General features: G+C 51.0%; 1 protein-coding gene across 7 annotated transcripts in view; it reads right to left on the bottom strand.

Annotated features, from left to right (window-relative positions):
* CABIN1 (calcineurin binding protein 1) overlaps positions 1-18,739 on the bottom strand; it is a 151,489-nt gene that overhangs the window by 59,693 nt on the left and 73,057 nt on the right. For 5 of the 7 annotated variants that reach the window (XM_072803443.1, XM_072803444.1, XM_072803447.1 and 2 more), the window contains 2 exons: positions 6,899-7,081; positions 1,721-2,052 (listed from right to left, as the gene is read on the bottom strand). In XM_072803443.1, coding sequence (XP_072659544.1) covers positions 1,721-2,052; positions 6,899-7,081 — 515 coding nt within the window. The remainder of the gene's footprint in view (positions 1-1,720; positions 2,053-6,898; positions 7,082-18,739) is intronic. The other 2 variants (XM_072803448.1, XM_072803449.1) reach the window with 1 other exon arrangement.

Here is an 18,739-nt window from a genome sequence, read left to right on the forward strand (position 1 = left end):
GCTCCACTGCTCTCAAAAGAGGGAAGAAGAAAAGTTCCCAAAGCAGCGCGGGAGCATGGTCAGGGGCAGGGACAATGTTGGCTGAGTCCCCAGAGACTGCTGCAGAGGGGAGTTTTCTTAAAACCCAGGTCTGCCTGGGTCCAGAAGGCCCAGGGCACCAGAGGTAAGGTCCACTGCAAAACTGAGCAGTGAGGGTACCAGGCTCAGGCGGTTCAGTGGCAGCCAGAGAAGCCAGATGCCCTGAAGCAGAGACAAAGCCCAGAACCAGACCCCTCCTTCTCGAGGCCTGCTGACACCAGCTTCCTCTGTTCTGCTCCAACAGAAATCAACCAAGCCACATGAGTGTGTTGGGCAATCACAACTGTGACAGGGCACCTACCTGTGCCTAGTACCCAAACAGAATTTTGTCAAGTAACAACTTCCAGCCATGTAACCAGCACCAAGCCAGGCTCCATCTCTCCAGCCAACTGCCCTTCCTGGTTTTTCAGAGGTCCCACAGAGGCTGGTGAGGAGGGGCAAGGGGCCAGTGGGGGGTCTCTGGGAGAAAAAAGTTTCTGAGCCAGACAAAACCAGAGACCACAGCCAGACTCCAAAGGCTGCCCCTGGGTAACCCCACCACCCTGGCCCTCTCTGGTCTTGGACCACACCAGTTTGGCTTACCCAGCACTGCAACATGCCCAGGCAATTTGCCTGATCTGGGCTCTCTCCCTGTCGTCCAACCTGCCCGCTGACTCCCATTCTGCCCAAGGCCACCCTACAGGTCTCAGCTTAATGGGTGCCTTCATGGTGCTGCAGCAGCACCCCTACCTACTCCTGTGTGTACCCCATTATCTTCTTTGTAGCATGTGTCAAAATGGGATTAGCTTAATTTGCTTGTTTGCACGTAGCTTAGAATGTAGCTCCATGGGGGCAGGCACCATGACCAGGAGCACTTTCTCCAGTGCCCCCAGGTGCGTGAGGAGGGAGTAGAAGAGCACACATGCCACACTCCCTGCACAGATGCGACATGCCAGTAGAAGCAGTCCGGCTGGGAAGCCCCTGAGAGCTCTTAAGCCTGGGGCACAGCTGTTAAGAATTGCTACATCATCTGCTTTCCAAAAAGAGCTGGAGGAGGCTGTCAGCACCCAACCCCCATGTAACAGAGGTTGTGAAGATGGCAGCTGCACGGAGGGGCAAGCCCAGGGGCAGGATGATGGTGAGAAGGCCTCTCTGCAAGATATGTCTGGAGGGGACTGAGCCTGTAGCAAGGCCCTGGGACAGAGGGGGGCGGGGGGCGCCTCTATAAGGCATTTGGGGGATGTGTCTGCAAAGCCATACTAAGGACAGGTAAACAGTAGCAGGGAGGGAGCCGGTCAGTGGAGTAAGAATCACTCCACCAGCCCTCACAGACAAGAGCTGTTGAGAGAGCAGGTCCTCATCCTTCAGCCCTCGGCCAGTACCTGAGCCTCAGATCCTGCTTCAGGAGCAGCCCCCATACCAGCTCCTCCCTTGGTCCCTTGCTCTGATCCATGGTCCCCATCAACTCTCACCTGGAAAGCTGGACCACAATTTTATGAACCCGCCCCCCCGCCACACCTCTCCTACCCTATCCCTTCCATGCACCACTACCCAAGACCCTGAGCAACTGCCATCTGGGTTTATTCTGTCCACCAGCACTCAGACACTCATGGGCCCTGGGAAGATCTCTCTCATGCCCCGTGTGGGCTGGCAGCTCACTCACCCGGTGGGTCTTGCTGTAGGTGTAGAGGAAGGCCAGTCGGTAGAGGCTCTTATAGTGCTGGGGGAAGCGGCTGAGGCACAGGCGGAAGGAGGCGATGCACTGCTCTGTAAGGAACTGGCGCTGCTCCTCTGCCCCGGCCGGCAGCCCCTGGGGAAAGGCTGCTGGCTCCGCGGGGGGATCAGCTCTCTTCCTCCCGTCCCACAGGGCAGGTGCAGATGCTGGGGTTTTGACAGCAATGCACGCAGAGGTTGGGGGGTCTGCAGCAGGCTTCTGGCTGCCTTGCTCTGTGACCCGGAAGCCTTCTGTGCTCTCCAAGGACTCCTCAGTTTTTCCTATGAGTGAAAAGAAAAGGAAAGTCACCTCAGTAGTGGTCCACCACCAGCAAAAGAGGTGTCTTAGTGAGGTGACAGGCATAGCTAGGTCTGTGACCTTGGTAGACAGGTGCTGAGCTCAACAGACCCAGCAGCAGGAGGCATGCCCCTGCTGGCTGAGGCCTCTACAACCTCCCAGTCTCCTCCCCTGTGAAACAGGATGTCCCAGCTGGCACATAGCAGAGGGGCCACGAGGCTGCAGATAGTGGGGGTTGCAAGCGGGGCTCTGGGGCCCCCTCTGGATGGCAGCATAAGATTGTCCTGCCTCCCAGGCCTGTGCAGGTGCACGGGGAGGCAATCCACAGAGGGAGGGTATGGCCACCACCAGCATGGAATAAAACAGCCAGGAAAGGACACAAAGGACTGCTCCTGATCTACCACTTAGCACCTCAGCCCGTAGCCTACCTAACATCCTTCTCCAAGGCTGCTGCTGCCACTGTGCATGAACCAAGAGCTCACACATAGGAGAGCCCAAGCTGGGTTGCAGGGGCTACAGATGACTGGACCAGGAAGGAGGGATGGAAGGAAGAGGGTGGAGGGAAGCCTCAAGGGTAAGGTAGCCTCTTGGGCACCCAGGAGTTTGGCAAGGCCTGCATGGAGGAGGCCAGAGAAGCAGTCCAGCACCAACTCTGAAGCCTGTCTGCCATGGTGAGCTGAGCCCCTTCCTGCCCCCACCCTAATGACCCTTTCCCAACTGCAGTGGCAGCTGGGAGAATGCTGGAGCCTGCTGTGGCAGGGCAGAGGGGCTGAGGACTAAAGTCTCAAGTTCCCCAAAGCAAAATCATGCAGGCATCAAGTGCACATTAAGCTCTTCCAGCCAAGGAAAGAATCTGAGCAAGACAGAGCCAAGCTGCTCAGCACAGCACTCGAGGCCACCTCCCACCAGTCCTGCCATTCCTCCTAGCTCCCCTCCTGCCTCACACCTTGAGACCAACCACTGGGAACACCTCATTCTTCATTCCTACCTCTTCATTGCTGCTCCTTCTGGACACAGTCTGCACTCTCTCCCTTGCCTCCCCCACTCACTCTCATTCTTCAGGACTCCACTCAGTGTCGCCTCAGTGTTATCTCCTCCTGCAGGCCTCCCTGGCCCCAAGGTGTGGTTTGCAGAGAGTCTTGTGTGCCCACGTCTCTGATATCACCCATACCACTGAACTTATGCAAAGATGCCTCCCCCCCACCCACACCATTGCCCAGAGCCTCACACTGTCTAGGTTGAAGCTGACTGAATGACTGAAAAACAGGTCACATCTGATCTTGACACCATGCTCCACTGAAAGGAGAGCACAGGCATCCACTCAGAGCTCAGTGACAGCAACCAGGAGTCTGCTCAGGGCTGGTGTCTTACAAGGGTCACTAACGCCTTACTCACAAATGTACCTGATTTCTAGTGTTTGATTCAAGAGACACATTTCAAACGTGACTCAACAAATACAACCTGGACAACTCTGGGCCCAGTGCTGTGCTAGGCACACGAGAGGCAGGGAAACAGGATGCAGATGCAGGCCTCCCAGTGCTTCAGGCTAAGTGTGTGCTCACATACAAAGATAACACGGGAACGTGTTTCTTATGGAAAGTAAGCAGAGTATCAAGAATTAATCCAAAGAGAGCTCAGATGTGTCTGAAGACGCAGAGAGAGAGAGAGAGAGAGAGAAACAGTGATGCCAGAATGAGTGAAAAGCCTACTGAAAAGGCCCAGGAGACATGGGCAACACGCCTCACCCACAGCATACACTATCATGGCTGAATGAGCTTCACAGGTCACATCAGTGGAAGGAAGGGGGTCAGAAGCGCCAACAAGCCCACACAGCACTTTCCAGCCAGGAGGCCCAATCCTAACCCTGGCAGTGTGAAAGTGAGAAGACTTCCTCCTACAGATGAAAAGCAAGCGAAGCAAATGCTCTCACCACCCTGTTGCTTGCTGCTGGCAATGAGAACTGGCTTATGTGAGGTGCTCAGGTAGGGTCATCTACTTGATCAAAAAGGGGCAGGTGTACCATGGAATGGTGGTCTCTGCCTGGTAGCTGCAACAGCATCCCCAGCCCACATCATGCCCTGGGCCCACGTGGCAGGGAGGGCCTGGGCCCAGGCCAGGCACCCGTGGCCACGGTCTAGACCACATAGGCTATTGACAAACTCTGCTGCCCTTGGAGTGATATAACAGAGCACTTTGTATTTAGGTGGTGAAATTTGGGCAGCTTTTCCTCTATTTAAAAAATAAACCTTTACTGTTACTACATTCACGCTATACTTTTTTTTTTTTTTAAATTCTGACCCTTAAGAAGGTGAGCTTCAACTAGCTCTAACAGCCACCTGTGGAGAAACCTTCTTCCTGGAAGCACCTTGTCACAAACCACAATGGAGAAGTAAAGAGGGGAGGGGAGTTCTCAGGAGCCAGTGCCCATTGGACATCATAGGAGGGAGGGCACCTGGACGTCAGGCAGGGCGTGGCTCCCAGAACCATTCTTGCTTCCCTTTGGCACCCAGGGCCTGGCACAGACTTGGATTTCATTACGCCCTGCTGCTCAACAATGCCCATGAAATTTGTGAGTGATCCCTATGACACTGACCGTGACAGAAGCAGCACACTGGTGACAGGGCCACCCAAGAAGGTGCACCTGAAAAGGGCTGGGGTGTGGAGCACACTTAGGGGCACACACCCAGCCCTGGCCCAGAACCATATCCTGGCTTTTTTCAGGGAGCCGAAAGCTGCTGGGAGCCTAGAGGAGCATGAGTCAGAGACTGCCACTGACCAGAGCCAGGCCTGGAGGAGCATACTACTCGCTATGCAGTCTGCCTAGCGAGGGCTCAGAACACATGCTCTGCTACACCTACTCTCCTGACAGGAAGCTCACCAACTTCACTGTAGTTACGAGGAAAAGCTGGCCTTAGAATGAAGAGATGCATCCACAGAAGCAGGATGCTTCCCTTCAAGTCCACCAGCTATTGGAGTGACTCTGGTTCTACTTAAATTTTCTTTACCAGTGGCAAGCCCCCACAATGTCTGCTTAAACCACTGACTCTGAATGGAAGGAGGGAAGGGGTGGGATGCCCCTCATGTGTCTGGAAAGCCCAGCTTGGGGCAGACCACAGCTGACACTCTCTTAGCTCAGCACCCCAGCCTACATCCCCCACTTCCCCAAGCACGGTAAAGAGAGGCCCATGATGACACAACGATACCCACAACAGTCCACTGCTTGATAGGCCACGGAGCAGAGATGACAGGCCTCACCTGTCCAATAGCTAAAATAATCTTATTTGTAAGACTGGACATGAACAAAAATTGCTGTATTAGAGTGTTGGGACTATAGGTTACTTTTTCCTTCCCCTTCCAAACTTCCTACAGTATGTTTATGTCAGTTGTAGATACCCAGTTTATGCTATCTCATAACCCAACATCGTTTTGGGATAGCATAAAAAGTGCCTAGTGAGAAAGTGCGGCACTAGCCTCACCTTCCCTGACCCTAATAAGGACACCTTTGCCAACCTACATAGCATGCAGCCTCACCAGCTGCTAAGGCCAGCTATGGGAGGCTGGCGAGGAGCAGAGAGTTGGGACAGGCCATTCCCAGCATGAAGGGCTCTGGCCACATCTACTCGTGAGTCCCTGAACTTCAACTCTCCCTGTGTGGGAGAACTTGTGTGGACACATCCTAGGGGAGGTCTTCACCAACCCCAGCTGCTCCTTCTAGCCCACTTAGAGAGGGAGCATGGGGCAGAGATTAAGGGTGCAGACTAACCCTAGGCAAATTCCTGACCCTCTCTGAATCTTAGGTTCCTCATCTATAATGTGGGAAGAGACACAGGGCTGTTTCCTAGGGTAGTTAGGAAGACAAAAGGAGTTCAAACAGTGCCTGGTACAGGGTCACTGAGCATGGTCTGAGTTGTTGTTATTGTTTGGCAAGCCCTGGCCAGGGTGGGAAAGCTCTCAAAACCCTTAGCTGGCCATCCAGCTACAGCCTGAGTGGTACCGTGGACACACAGCCTGCCAGTGCTCTCCTGCGAGCTGGGTGTGGGGCTCTGCCCACCGGTTTCTTTCTTTCTTTTTTTTAAAGAAGAAGCCTTTAATTAATTAATTATTTATTTATTTATTTTTAGATTTTATTTATTTATTCATGAGAGACATAGGCAGAGGGAGAAGCAGGCTCCTCACAGGGAGCCCGATATAGGACTCAATCCCCGAACTGGGATCACGCCCTGAGCCAAAGGCAGACACTCAACCACTGAGCTACCCAGGAGTCCCTGCCCACTGCCTTCCACAAAGGGGGGCCTTGAAGGCCCCAGGAGATCTGGGCATGCTCCAGAGTTAGATCAGGGCCCCCTGCCCCAAAAAGGGGGGGCACTTTTTCCTAAAGGCCTAATGCGATTCAGACTTTTAAAAAGAAAACACATTGGTGACATTTAGGATCCAAAGATTTTTTTAATAACTATATAGCAAGAAAAAAAAAATATGGGCACTCACGTCATGGACGTGGCTTTCCCACACTGGGCTGCGGGGATCATAACAACAACAAGTGTCAGTGAGTGCAGACTGCACTCCAGGCACTGTGCGAGCACCTTTCTGAGCCACCCTGTTTCATCCTCACAATCCCCGGAGTGGGCCATCGGATGGCTCCCACCCTACAGGGAGCACAGAGGGCGAGAGAGGTGTGTAACTTGCCCAACTGAGGTCCCAGAGCAGCAGGTAGAGGTGCAAGGACAGGAGCCAGGCCAGCCCTGGGCTGCTCAGGAGCCCATGTTCTTCAGACTGCCCAGACTGCCACGGGTCACCAAAGCAGTTCTAACGCACCAACCTAGATCTTCATACCTCTTTCCTCTGTGGCCCCCTGAAGGTCTTTACCAGTTGATCCTGCTTGGGAATTGGGAACAGGCAGCTTCTTCTCCACGTAGAGCTTTCGGGAGCCCTCCAATGAGCTGGCGGGCTCATTAAAGAAGTCCTGTGTCGAGCTGGAGTCTGAGAGCGCCACGGCCGTGCTGTCCTGGCTGCGCTCTGAGGGGAAAAGGAGGGAGAGAGAGTAGCAGCATGAATCTACACCAGCTCCAACATGGAGGGGCCTCCCCAGGGTGAGTGTCCTGGTGACTGCCCTGCAGAGGAGATGGCTTGAGCACAGCCATTGTGATCCTGCTGAGCCTGACCAGTCCCGGAGGCCACTGAGCCACTCACCAAAGGCACCAATCTCCAAGGTCAACTTTGTATGGTTTTCCCAAATGGTAGTGTTCTGGTAAATGGTTAACAACTGGCTCTCAGGGTAAGAGGGAAGCCCACGTTTGTAGTATTTATGGATTTCTGTGGTGTAAATACTCCCGCCACGCCAATTTCAGGCTACCAGCCAACATGATGTTGCTGAATGTGGAGCTAGAAAAAGATGCACAATAGTACACTATTCTATAGTGTTTCTATCACATAGACACAATAGCATCAACAACTGAAGCAGGTAAGCATCCTGCAGACATTTTTATCCAGTTGTTATAGGCCAAGTGCTGTTCTAGAGGGAAAGCGGAGATCCCTGGGAGATGTAGATACTGGGAAGCTTGCTACCCACATGTTAGCTCCTCTCCTCAGACCTCCACGGGTGCTCATGAGAAAGATCAGGGGCAACGCAGGAAGAGGGACTGAAGGAAACCCTCCTGGTGGTGAAGGCCTGAAGAGGAGGCATGTTTGAAGCTATAGGAAAGGCAGGAAATGCGGGGACCTTTTGGCCCTAAGGAACAAAAGCCTTAAGCCAGCTGGGGAGAGAGCCTGAATCTTGTTGCCTCCCAGGTACAGGTGAAGACCCACTGCAGCTTTGAGAAGGGAAAAGAAACACCTCCTGTGGGAGGGGCTAGAAACCATTCAGGGCCCTGACACTTGCAGTCTCCTGCCCCTCACCCTCGGGGAAGAAAAGCCCCACTCCTGAGATGCAGGGGCACATCTGGCTAAGTCTGAGGCTGGACAGAGACAACAGAGAACCAGCCCTGCTCTTACCCCAGGCCAGCAAGCACGAGTAACACGCAAAGCAGTCTACCACAGGAAAGGGGGCAAGAACATGCAGAGAAACCCTCCCTTAGGTGTACACAAAAGGCCTAAGGCTGAAGGTGGGAATGGAACACTGAGAAAATGTTTCGGCAGGGGCTCCTGGGTGGCTCAGTGGTTGAGTGTCTACATTTGGCTCAGGTTGTGATCCTGGGGTCCTAGGATTGAGTCCTGCATCAGGCTCCCCCCAGGGAGCCTGCTTCTCCCTCTGCCTATGTCTCTGCCTCTCTCTGTCTCTCGTGAATAAATAAATAAAATCTTTTAAAAAAAAAAAAAAGAAAAGAGAAGAAAATATTCTGGCAAATCAGTCCTGCTATAAGCGTAAGAAGGTAAGATCATAGGAACTGGAAGCCAGTGATGCACTGAAGGTAACCATGGCAACAACAAAACCCAACCCCACCTCAACTTCTTACTAGCCTAACTCCCCCTCCTAACAGCCTAGAAACAGGAGAAAGAAGCCCATTCTAGGCATAAAAAGGACTTATTTTAGTTTCTTCTGTCCTATACATAATATCTGATATTCAATATAAAAATGAGGCACACACTCACACAAAGAACATCGGGAAGAGAGAAAATAATCAACAGAACTAGACTCAGAGATGACCTAGATGTTGGACCTACCTGATGGGAAAAATTTTAAATAAGTAAGATTAGAGGCACCTGGCTGGCTCAGTTGCAAGAGCATGTGACTTGATTTTGGGGTTGTGGGTTCAAACCCCACATTGGGTGTAGAGATTACTAAAATAAATACACTAAGATTAATGCAATTTATAAATGTGATTAGTATGTTAAAGGCTCTAGTAGAAAAGGTAGACACATGCATGAACAGAGGGGGAATCTGGGAAGTGAGATGGAACTATGAAATAAAAGACACAATAGCAGACACAAAGAATGCCTTTGTCAAGTTTCTCAGCATACTTGACACAGTGGAGGGAGAAATAACCAAAACTTGAAGATAAGTCAGTAGAAATCATCCAAACAGAGAGAAGGAGAATGGGGGGAAAATCAGACAGTGTACCCAAGAGCACCCAAATGATCCAACATACTAATTAGAATCCCAGAGGGAAATGAGATGGACACACATCCATAATGACTGAAAATTTTCCAAAAATAATGAAAAAAACATCAAATCGCTAAGAATTTGTGAACATCAAGCAGGGCAAAGGCTCCTCCATTCATATTTAAAACCAAGCAGGGCAAAGACTCCTGCAGGGCAGAGAACATCAAGCAGGGCAAAGACTCCTCCACACATATTTAAAAAACAAACAAAACATCAACAATAAACCACACTCAGAGGTCTCATATTCAAACTGCTGAAAACCAAAGACAGAGAGTTAATCTCAAAAGCAGAGAAAGGCACATGATATATAGAGGAACAAAGTTAAGAATTACAGCATATTTCTCACCAGAAACCATGCAAGTCAGATAACATCTTTAAAATGCTGAAAGATGGGACACCTGGGTGGCTCAATGGTTGAGTGTCTGCCTTTGGCTCAGGGCGTGATCTTGGAGTCCCAGGATCGAGTCCCACTTGTGGCTTCCTGCATGGAGCCTGCTTCTCCCTCTGCCTATGTCTTTGCCTCTCTCTCTGTATCTTTCATGAATAAATAAATAAATATTTTAAAAATAAAATAAGATGCTGAAAGAAAGGAAGAAAGTCAACCCAGGCGTGCCTGGCTGGCTCAGTCAGAAAAGCATGCAACTCCTAATCTCAGGCTTGCGAGTTTGAGCCCAACATAGGGTGTAAAGATGACTTAAATTAAAAAAAAAAAAAAAAAGGAAAAGAAAAAAAAAAGTCAACCTCAAATTCTGTCTCTCTCAAAAATGCAGCAGAAATAAAAGACTTTTTCAGACAAACAAAAGCTAAGAGGATTCCTTACCATGAATCTGAGTTACAAGGAATGTTAAAGTTTTTGTTTTTTTTTTTAAAGATTTTATTTATTCATGAGAGACACAGAGAGAAAGGCAGAAACATAGGTAAAGGGAGAAGCAGGCTCCCTGCGGGGCCCCTGAGGAGGGATTCAATCCCAGGACCCCGGGATCATGACTTGAGCCAAAGGCAGATGCCAACCACCCAGGTGCCCCCCCTCTTAAAGACTTTTATTTATTTGTTTGTTTGTTTATTTGTTTATTTATTTATTTGAGAGAGAGAGCACGCACACACAAGCAGGAGGGGAGAGGCAGAGGGAGAAGGAAAAGCAGACTTCCCACTGAGCAGGGGGTCCAATGCAAGGCTCGATCCCAAGAACTGAGGAGATCATGACCTGAGCCAAAGGCAGACACTTAGCCACCCAGGCGCCTGAAAAAAAGTTCTTCAGGTAGAATGAAATGAAATCAGACAGAAACTTAGATCTACATAAAGAAATGAAGTTCTTCAGAAATCATTAAATAATAGAAAAGACATTCTTTTTCCTCATGTGTAATTCCTCTAAAGTATTCTTATGTATTGCCTAAAGCAAAGCTAGTAGCAGCCTATTGTGAGTTTATAGTTTGTGTAAAAAGGAATGAAAACAAGAGTACAAGAAATGGGAATTTCCTTCAATGCACATGAGTAGTACAATATCACTTGAAGGTGGACTATGATCACTTAAACACATATTTTGTTAAGCCTAATGCAGTCACTACATTTTTTTAAAGAAGTATATTAAGCCAATATTAAAAACAAAACACAACCTTAAAAAATAAAACTTTGTCTTCAACTTTGTGTATCTGAAGGATGAAGCTCTCTCTCAATCAAGAGAGCCAAGTTCAAGTTCCTCTCATGCCACTCACTAGTTGTGTGACCTGGAACAGGTGAAGTCCCCTCCCCACCTATGAATCACAACTATACATCCTCGGAGAGGTCAATGGTAGAACAGCGTCTAGGAACACAGGGAGAAAGGCAGACATAGCCGCCAGGACCCTCCAACCCTTTGCTCAACTAACTCAAATACTGGGGGCCCCCTAGGAGGGCAGCAGTGAGCACCCTGGTGGGCCAACAAACTGGCAACAAAATGTAAAGTTGTTTCAACAAAATCAAAGGCCTGGATTCTGGGAGATCCAGGCTGCCTGAGTTCAAATTCTGCTCAGTCACTTATTAGGTTGGAGAGCCTATGCAATTGCCATAATTGTTTTTCATTTTAGTTTCCTCCTGTATATTATACAAAGCCCTGCTTCATAGAATTGTTACAAGGATTAAATATGTTAATATATGTAAAATGTTTGCAATGGGGCCTGATACACAGTAAGCATTCACAAAATATCATCTCAGTTATCAATATCATTATTTCAGAGAACCTGAACTGATTTTTTTTTCCAGTAATGTCTCACACTTGACATTACAGATTTTTTTCTGAATGGGCAAAGGGTTCTGCTTATGCCAGGCTGAAGATCACACCCGAGCAGCACCATGTGCATGGGGTGGTAATCACTTCTTACATACTGACATGACAGGGTTGTCCAAAGTGGGCCTACCTGCACAGAGGAACATGGAATTAGGCCTGTGCTTCCAAAGGCAGCTCTGCTGCTCTACCTTCTTCCCCTATGTCTGATCATTGACCAGGGTTTGGAGACAGCCACCTCTCAGATGGCCACAGCCCTTCCTCCTTAGCTGCCTTTGGAATGCACATTGCCCAGTAATTGTGGGTATTAGTATCAGCTGGGCTGGTGGACTAATAGAAACTGGGACATGAGGGATGCCTAAGTGGTTGAGTGTCTGTCTTTGGCTCAGGTCGTGATCCCGGGGTCCTGGGATCGATCCCCATATCGAGATCCTTGTGGGAAGCCTGCTTCTCCCTCTGCCTATGTCCCTGCTTCTCTCTGTGTGTGTGTGTCTCTCATGAATAAATAAGTATAATATTTAAGAAAAAAAAAGAAACTGGGACATGAAGTGTATATGAGACCCTTCAGTGGCCAATACAGAGGCTCTGTGTCTTACTAATGAGGGAGCAGGGACCTGGCTGGACCCCTCTGCTGCATATTTAGTGAGGGGCTCTTACCTGACCTGTAAGGCCAGACCCCAAGGCTCTGTGAACACCAGATAGGAATTCCTGGCAGACCTGTAGCTCTCATGGGAAGTCTTAAACCCAAGTCCCCAGTGTGAGGGAATCACTTCTCCCAGAGAAATGGCAGGGGCGGACCGTTTGCTGTCTCTGTGGAAAGCAGTCCCTTGCCTTCAGAGGCCACACATGGTCACCACAGGAGCTCAGGACTCAAGGGTCTCAGACCCATATTCCGATCCCAGATCTGCCACTTGGGCTGCTCCAGGCATCCCAACATATATATCACTGCTCTCCTTGCTCTGTCCTCAACACACAAATGGGATCCCCACAGGAGCCTGGCCTAGTGCCGACCACACAGGCATGATAGCCCCGTGACTCTTCTGCCCCACAGCATTTACTCTGGCACCACCAAAAAGAACACCAATGGCTCAGACAAGATGGCAGGCCACATTCCTGCAGTAAAGAAGTCCTTCTGAAAGTCAGGCCAGGGCAGGCGCTTCTCACTAGCATCCAGAGCAGCTGTAGTCACTGCACGGCTGAGCAGCGCATCGTGTGGCAAGCGTCTGGGAAGTGAGCCTAGCCAGGAGGATCTCACGAGAACTGGCATGCTGCCGGATGAGCTCACGTACTCACAAGCTGTTGGGCTTTGGGCCTAAAGAATCGCTAATTTGCTGGAATCCCAGTTGTGATTATTACAAAAACCATGGATTGGCTTAAGCAAACGGATATTTACTCCCAACATGCTAATACCCTCTTGATGCTGCCTAGTGAGGGAAGCTCTAATGCACCAGAGTGAGCAGGCAAGGCAGCAGATTGCACTAAGAATGCTGGGGGGAAGATAGGGCAGTGCTGGGTTTCAGGGGGGTCTGCTGAGACCCCCAGTAGGTGGGGCTTCCGCTGAGACTCTTTAAAAACAACATGACAGCCACAGCCAAAAAGCAGGGCACACGTAAGCTGAGGGACCACAACTAGGCCTCTCCCTTCGAGTCCCTCAGACATACACACGGGAACCCAGAACAGCCCGCCCTCTGAAAGGGTGGAGAACAAAAGCCAACATCAGCCCTGGGGCGCACCATTTCCTGGACAATCCCTTGTCCCAGGGGTGCCTGCGAGCACCTAAGGAGCCCTGAGGGAAGTGACATGGGTCTGGAAGCAGCGCCCCATGCAGGTCAGGCTGCTGGGTCAGAGCTCGAGGTGGGCTCAGAGCATACTGCGGTGCCCTGGCTGGAGCTGGGACCTCCTTACCACACCTGTGAAGCAAGACGGTAGGGGGTGTTTGCCAAGGATCCTGCCCACCCCTGAAAGAGGTGCACGTCTGGGAAACAGGGCACAAGCATGTCATTGCTAGTAAGAGCCCAGGGCCAAGTTTCTCTTCAATTCTTTCAGAGAGGGTTGGCACAAAGCTATTTAAAATCATACTAATTTTGAATACTAGGAAGCAACCCACACCAAGGTCTCACACCAAGAAGCAAGTTAGGTTAAAAGAAAACTAAGTTCATTTCCACATCATTAGAGTGAGAGAGAGGAATGAAAACCTCTAAAGAATCATTCTGTCAGTGGGCAAAGGATGCCCCAGGGCAAGGAAGGCCCAAACCACTCTGAACGTGTCCCCCCTGCCTCCTGGCCAGCCAGACTGAGATTGAGCACAGACTCGTACCACCTTGCACAGCATGAATGCTCACAGCACGCCCTGATGGGGGGGGGGGGGGGGCAGTTCCAGCTTAGAGAACACGCAGCTTCCCTCCGGGCCTGGCTATAGTCTTACCTTTTCCTCAAAGCAGTCTATGGGTGTCACATTCCTTCTCTGGGACGTTGTGGGCCAAGGGTCCAAATGAGCGGACATACGGCTGTGTCTAATTGTACGCTAATAGCCTGGGGTGCTGCCTTCACTTCCGATGGCACCGTGGGACACCCCCAGGCTGCTGGCCTGTGCTGCTGCTCAGAAAAGAACCAGGTGGGTCTGCCAGTGTTCTGCAGGCAAAGGCTGCCAAGTCTGGAGGCAGCGGCCCTCCCTTCTCTCACCTGCCTGCTGGAGCAGAGCCAGAAGGGATGAGCAGAACTGGCTGCCTTCCTGCCTCTGCCACCACCTAGAGGTTCTGCAAATTGGCCTGGGCTGGCGGTTCTCCTGGCCTCCTGGTCCTGGGGCAGTGCAGGAGACAACGGTAAAGCTCTTCCGCATAGGAGAGCCAGACTCACTGAAAAGCCAGGCCTCTTACAGGACTGGGTGGAGAGAGCCTTCCAGAGAAGCATGTACCTAAATGGGACTCCAGGGACTGACCACAGCCCAGACTCCTGATTTCCTTAAGGAGCTGCCTGGAAATCAACAGGAAAGACACACTCACTAGTGGACAGGCTGTACAGGCTGGCTCTGCTCTTCTTCAGAATGTTCTTTTAAAAGTCTGCCCACACAAAATCTGTTCACACTAATTAATATTTGTGGCAAAATTATAAATATTTCATTCCCTTACTGTCAATCACTGGAATGTTTCACATCTATGCCTCTAGGCCACCCCAGCCCCGCCCCTGAATCCTTAGAGGGATGTTCATCTGCCAGCCAACTGCTGACGACACCCTCCACTTCTAAGGTGGGGCCTGGAGGGCCAACTGCAAAGGAACGACAGCTGGGGACACAGAGGGAAAGTGATCTGGCTTGGTGACAGAAAGGCTGTCCATTTCATGGAGTATGACAGCAGGCTGTATTCTGAGGATTTTTCTGGTTCAGGTTTGACTCCCTTCAAAGCCCTTGAACATTCTCAGGATTTCCAGGTCAACCTAAAAGAGCTCTTTGTTTACAAGACACAAGTTTCCTGGTACATTTTCTCCACCTGCTCCAGCAGTTAAGACTAGAAACAGCTCACAACCATTTATTCCATCAGTTCAGTCCAATGAAAGTCTGAGGGAAAAGGCGTGGTACCATGAAAATCCGCGACAACTCTGACTAGTGAGCCCTGAAAACATCACAAATGCTCTGCCAACTAGAAAGCAACAGGTTTCTAAGAACAGTAAACTTGGGTGGAATTGATCTTTTGACAAATCTCTCAACCGGACGAATTCTGCCCCAGTGGGCCCTGATGATCAGCAGGAAAAAACACACCCACCGGAAGCCAGGCTAACTGTGTGGGAGAGGCACCCTCTGGCAGGCTGAGAAGCCTGGACTGATGCCCAAAAGAGATACCAGATACACGAGGACCCCTGATAAAAAGGCAGATACACAGAAGATGCAGGCAGGTGCTCAGAGTATTGCTGTGGCCAATGCGCAGACAGCAGCACCACCCTTCTGGCCCCCCAGTGCTCAGAGCTGGGACAAGACTTGGACTCATGTGCACCACTCACTGTGTGATCCTCACCATGCATCGTTCTGTCACACTGTACCTAGAGCAAAGAGCCCTTGTGCCCCATCTCAGACCCAGCTGGTTTCCCAAGCTCTCTCACTGCAAGGTCTCTCCTCCTCCCACCCCAATTGCTTCAGTATCCAAATGCAGTAGGGCTCTCCAACCTCCATGTCCTTGCTCCCACTGTCCCTCACCTGAAATGGCCCTGCAGGCCTATCTGTATGGCTACCTCTTCCAGGAAGTCCTCCCAACCCACCAGGGCCCTGGCTAGCTTACGGCACTACCTCTTGGCACCAACCACTGTCCCAAGATACTGCCTAGGGACACACAGATTCAATCAGGCAGCAGGGATCAGGGTGCCCTCCTCCTGGCTTTCCTCATGGGGTTCCCTTCTATGTCAAGCAGGCACTCAACATATGCCATTACCAGCTACAGCCTGGAGAGGTTCCTTGGAGAGTAAGAATGGAGGAGAAGAGAACAAAGGTGACTGGCTCTGCCCTCGGACAGCCTCCCTTCCTGCCACATCAGTCCCCACCCTGCAGGAGCACATGCAGGGGCACCTAAGCTCCACTACAAGTCTCTCCCCCATTGAAACATCTGTTTATGGAATGTAGCTTGCTTACTGTAAGCTGACTTCTCCTTCGCCCTGGGAAGGGAGGCTGGTGAGGGCTGATGCCATATGTAGCCCCCCGCCTCAAGCCTGGACACTGTGGCCTGCGCACACAGGACCCACCTCAGAGTGTCTTGGCTATTGTGCACGATGTGCATTTTGACACATTTGTCCTTGGGAAGATAGCTTGGTATCTTAGAGTCTGTCGCCTTTGTTAATTTTTTAAAGCCAGAAAGAGCAAAGCAATGGAAATACAGGACTAAGCCACCCCACCAGGCAGACGGGCAGTGGGAGGAGGCCACCACTGCATCTGGCCAGAACTGAGAACATGGGCTGTGGGCAGAAGCCAAGCACATCGAACACACACTCTCCAAATCACAGGACCAGCAGATATGGAGGAGCTCCTGATCACGGGGAGCAGGGAGCCGGACTGAGGACTAAGCATGCGGTCTGCGCTGTCCCCTGAAGCGAGCCGTGACAGTGCAAGCAGAAAGACAAAGCCTGGAGAACAGAGTGTGGTCAGGGTTAGGGGCAGCACGGGCAATATTGGTGGAGGTAGTGTGGGTGAGCAGGCGAGGATGAGCACAAATGGGACACGACACAAACGGTGACAGCATGGCAAGTGAGGACAGACGGTCACATGGGAGCTTGCATAGGGCACCCTGGCTTCCCATATGGCCCACACCCTACAGCCTGGGGCTAAGGGCAGACTCTGTTTATGTTATTGATGGGGCCAAATAGGCATCCTGCAACTCTGAATACCAGCCTCCATGGCTCCCACTCTTCTGACCCTCGTGTTCTCTCTTTCCACCTTCATAGTAAACACTGACACCCCCTAGACCTTGGCTAAGCTTTGCCTCCTCAGGAAGGCCTCCCACCCACCAAGGCCAGGCCAGGTCTCCTGGGGGTGGTTTCAGTTGCACTCCGACCCTTAGCTGATTCACAGCTTCACACTGCCTTCCCCAAGAACCTGCAGCAGGAACCAGGATTGTTCCAGGCACCCAGCACAATGCTGATGGGCACTAGATAGGTATGGCCACGGGCTGGCTGAAGAACCCCATAGAAGGCTCAGCCTCAGACAGACCATAGGGCACTTAGCTGGGGTGGAGTCAAGGGAAAGTTGGGCTCCAAGAGTCTCAGGTGACATGGAGCATGGCAGGTAGATAGCAAGGGTCTTGGCTGTCCAACAGAGTCACTATGTACACATCCTGAAGGCTGGCTAAGCCGGGCCAAGTTATAGACCAAGGCATCCTGTAACAACCCGCTCCCTGAGCCCTGCTACCAACAAACCTTCAACAAACAAAGCAGGGAAATGCCTGCAGATCCAGTCTCCATCAGGTCAGCAAATACAGGACCTTCCCAGTGTTAGCCTTCTCTGGCCTGGGGTGGAAGGAGACTTAGACCTCAACTTTCCCTTGACTCCACCCCAGCTAAGCGGGCAGCCCTAGATGAGCACCCAATTGCCCTCAGCTCAGCTTCCTCCCAGGGAAACAGGACACGTGGCCAAGCCTGCAGGGCAACTGTGAGGCTAGGACCACAGGCACCTCGCCGGGGGACCAGCCCAGAGCAAGCACACACTGCCATGTGGTAGGGCCCAGTTACTCACACACGCTCACATACTCCATGCTGGGAAGGGGTACAGAATTTGTTCAGAAATCTCATTATGCTATGTTTGAACATGTTAAACAGCAATCATTGGGAACTCCTTAAAGGTCATAATGTACTCCCTATGTGATTTCCTCTTCCTGGTTAGGAAGTGTTAATGCTAAAGATTTCAGGACTTTGGACAAGTCCCAAGATGGAAGGGAGAAATAAGACAGGCAGGGCTGCCAATAGTGGCAGCCTTGACTACTAAGTTCGTTCTCTATCTCAGTGTCTCAACTTGGCCAAAGGGCCCCTCTTCAGGTCAGCTGTGGGTACCCTCCCAGCCATGCTGAGAAGGGCTGGCTTTCACATCTGAGTCGGTGGAGTCTCCAAGAAACCCGAGGGCCAGTTCTAAGGGTTTTTAGCCAGGCCTGTGGACAGGCTGTAGGGAGCTTTCAATGCTAGTGCAGGATGGCACATGGGTGCAAGTGGGGCCAGTCCGGAGAGTAAATCTGGGCCCTACTAAGAAGCCTACTATCAAATGTTGAATATCTACATAAAATGTAAAGGTATTTTTCTAAATCTCTCCTAAAAATGTACACCAAATAAGAACTGACCCTAGCTGATTTCTGATTTTGAAGCAGAGATATACAAAACTAGAAGGGCAGCTCGAATGTGGGGTATCCTAGCCACACCGAAGGGGAAATCCTAATGCCTGTCTCCCTGTCTACCTGGTAACAAGTTAGCCTCTGACAGGATCCAGGGTGCAGAAAACAGGCCCAGGCCTACTCCCAAGGCTGTTGCTCCCAAGGACCCTGCTGGCCCCTCTTTTGAGGTCACACCACCGGCCTGAGAGAGACTGGGTGCAAACCAAGGATGACTGGCCTCAGACCTAGGCTTCTCTCACTGTGCCATGCTGCATGGCCCTTGTGCCAACTCTGATGACCTGGGGCTGAATGCATCTAGGATGTAGCTACAATGTGGGAGCACATTCCTTTAAACCCACAAGAAAAACATTACTCCCATTCTCCAGGTGAGGAAACAGGCTCGGTGAGGCTCCCATTCTCCAGGTGAGGAAACAGGCTCCAGGTGAGGAAACAGGCTCAGCCTTCCTGTAGAAGGGCTCAGC

This window comes from Canis lupus, chromosome 27, assembly GCF_048164855.1.
Source record: "Canis lupus baileyi chromosome 27, mCanLup2.hap1, whole genome shotgun sequence".
NCBI classification, from domain to species: domain Eukaryota; kingdom Metazoa; phylum Chordata; class Mammalia; order Carnivora; family Canidae; genus Canis; species Canis lupus.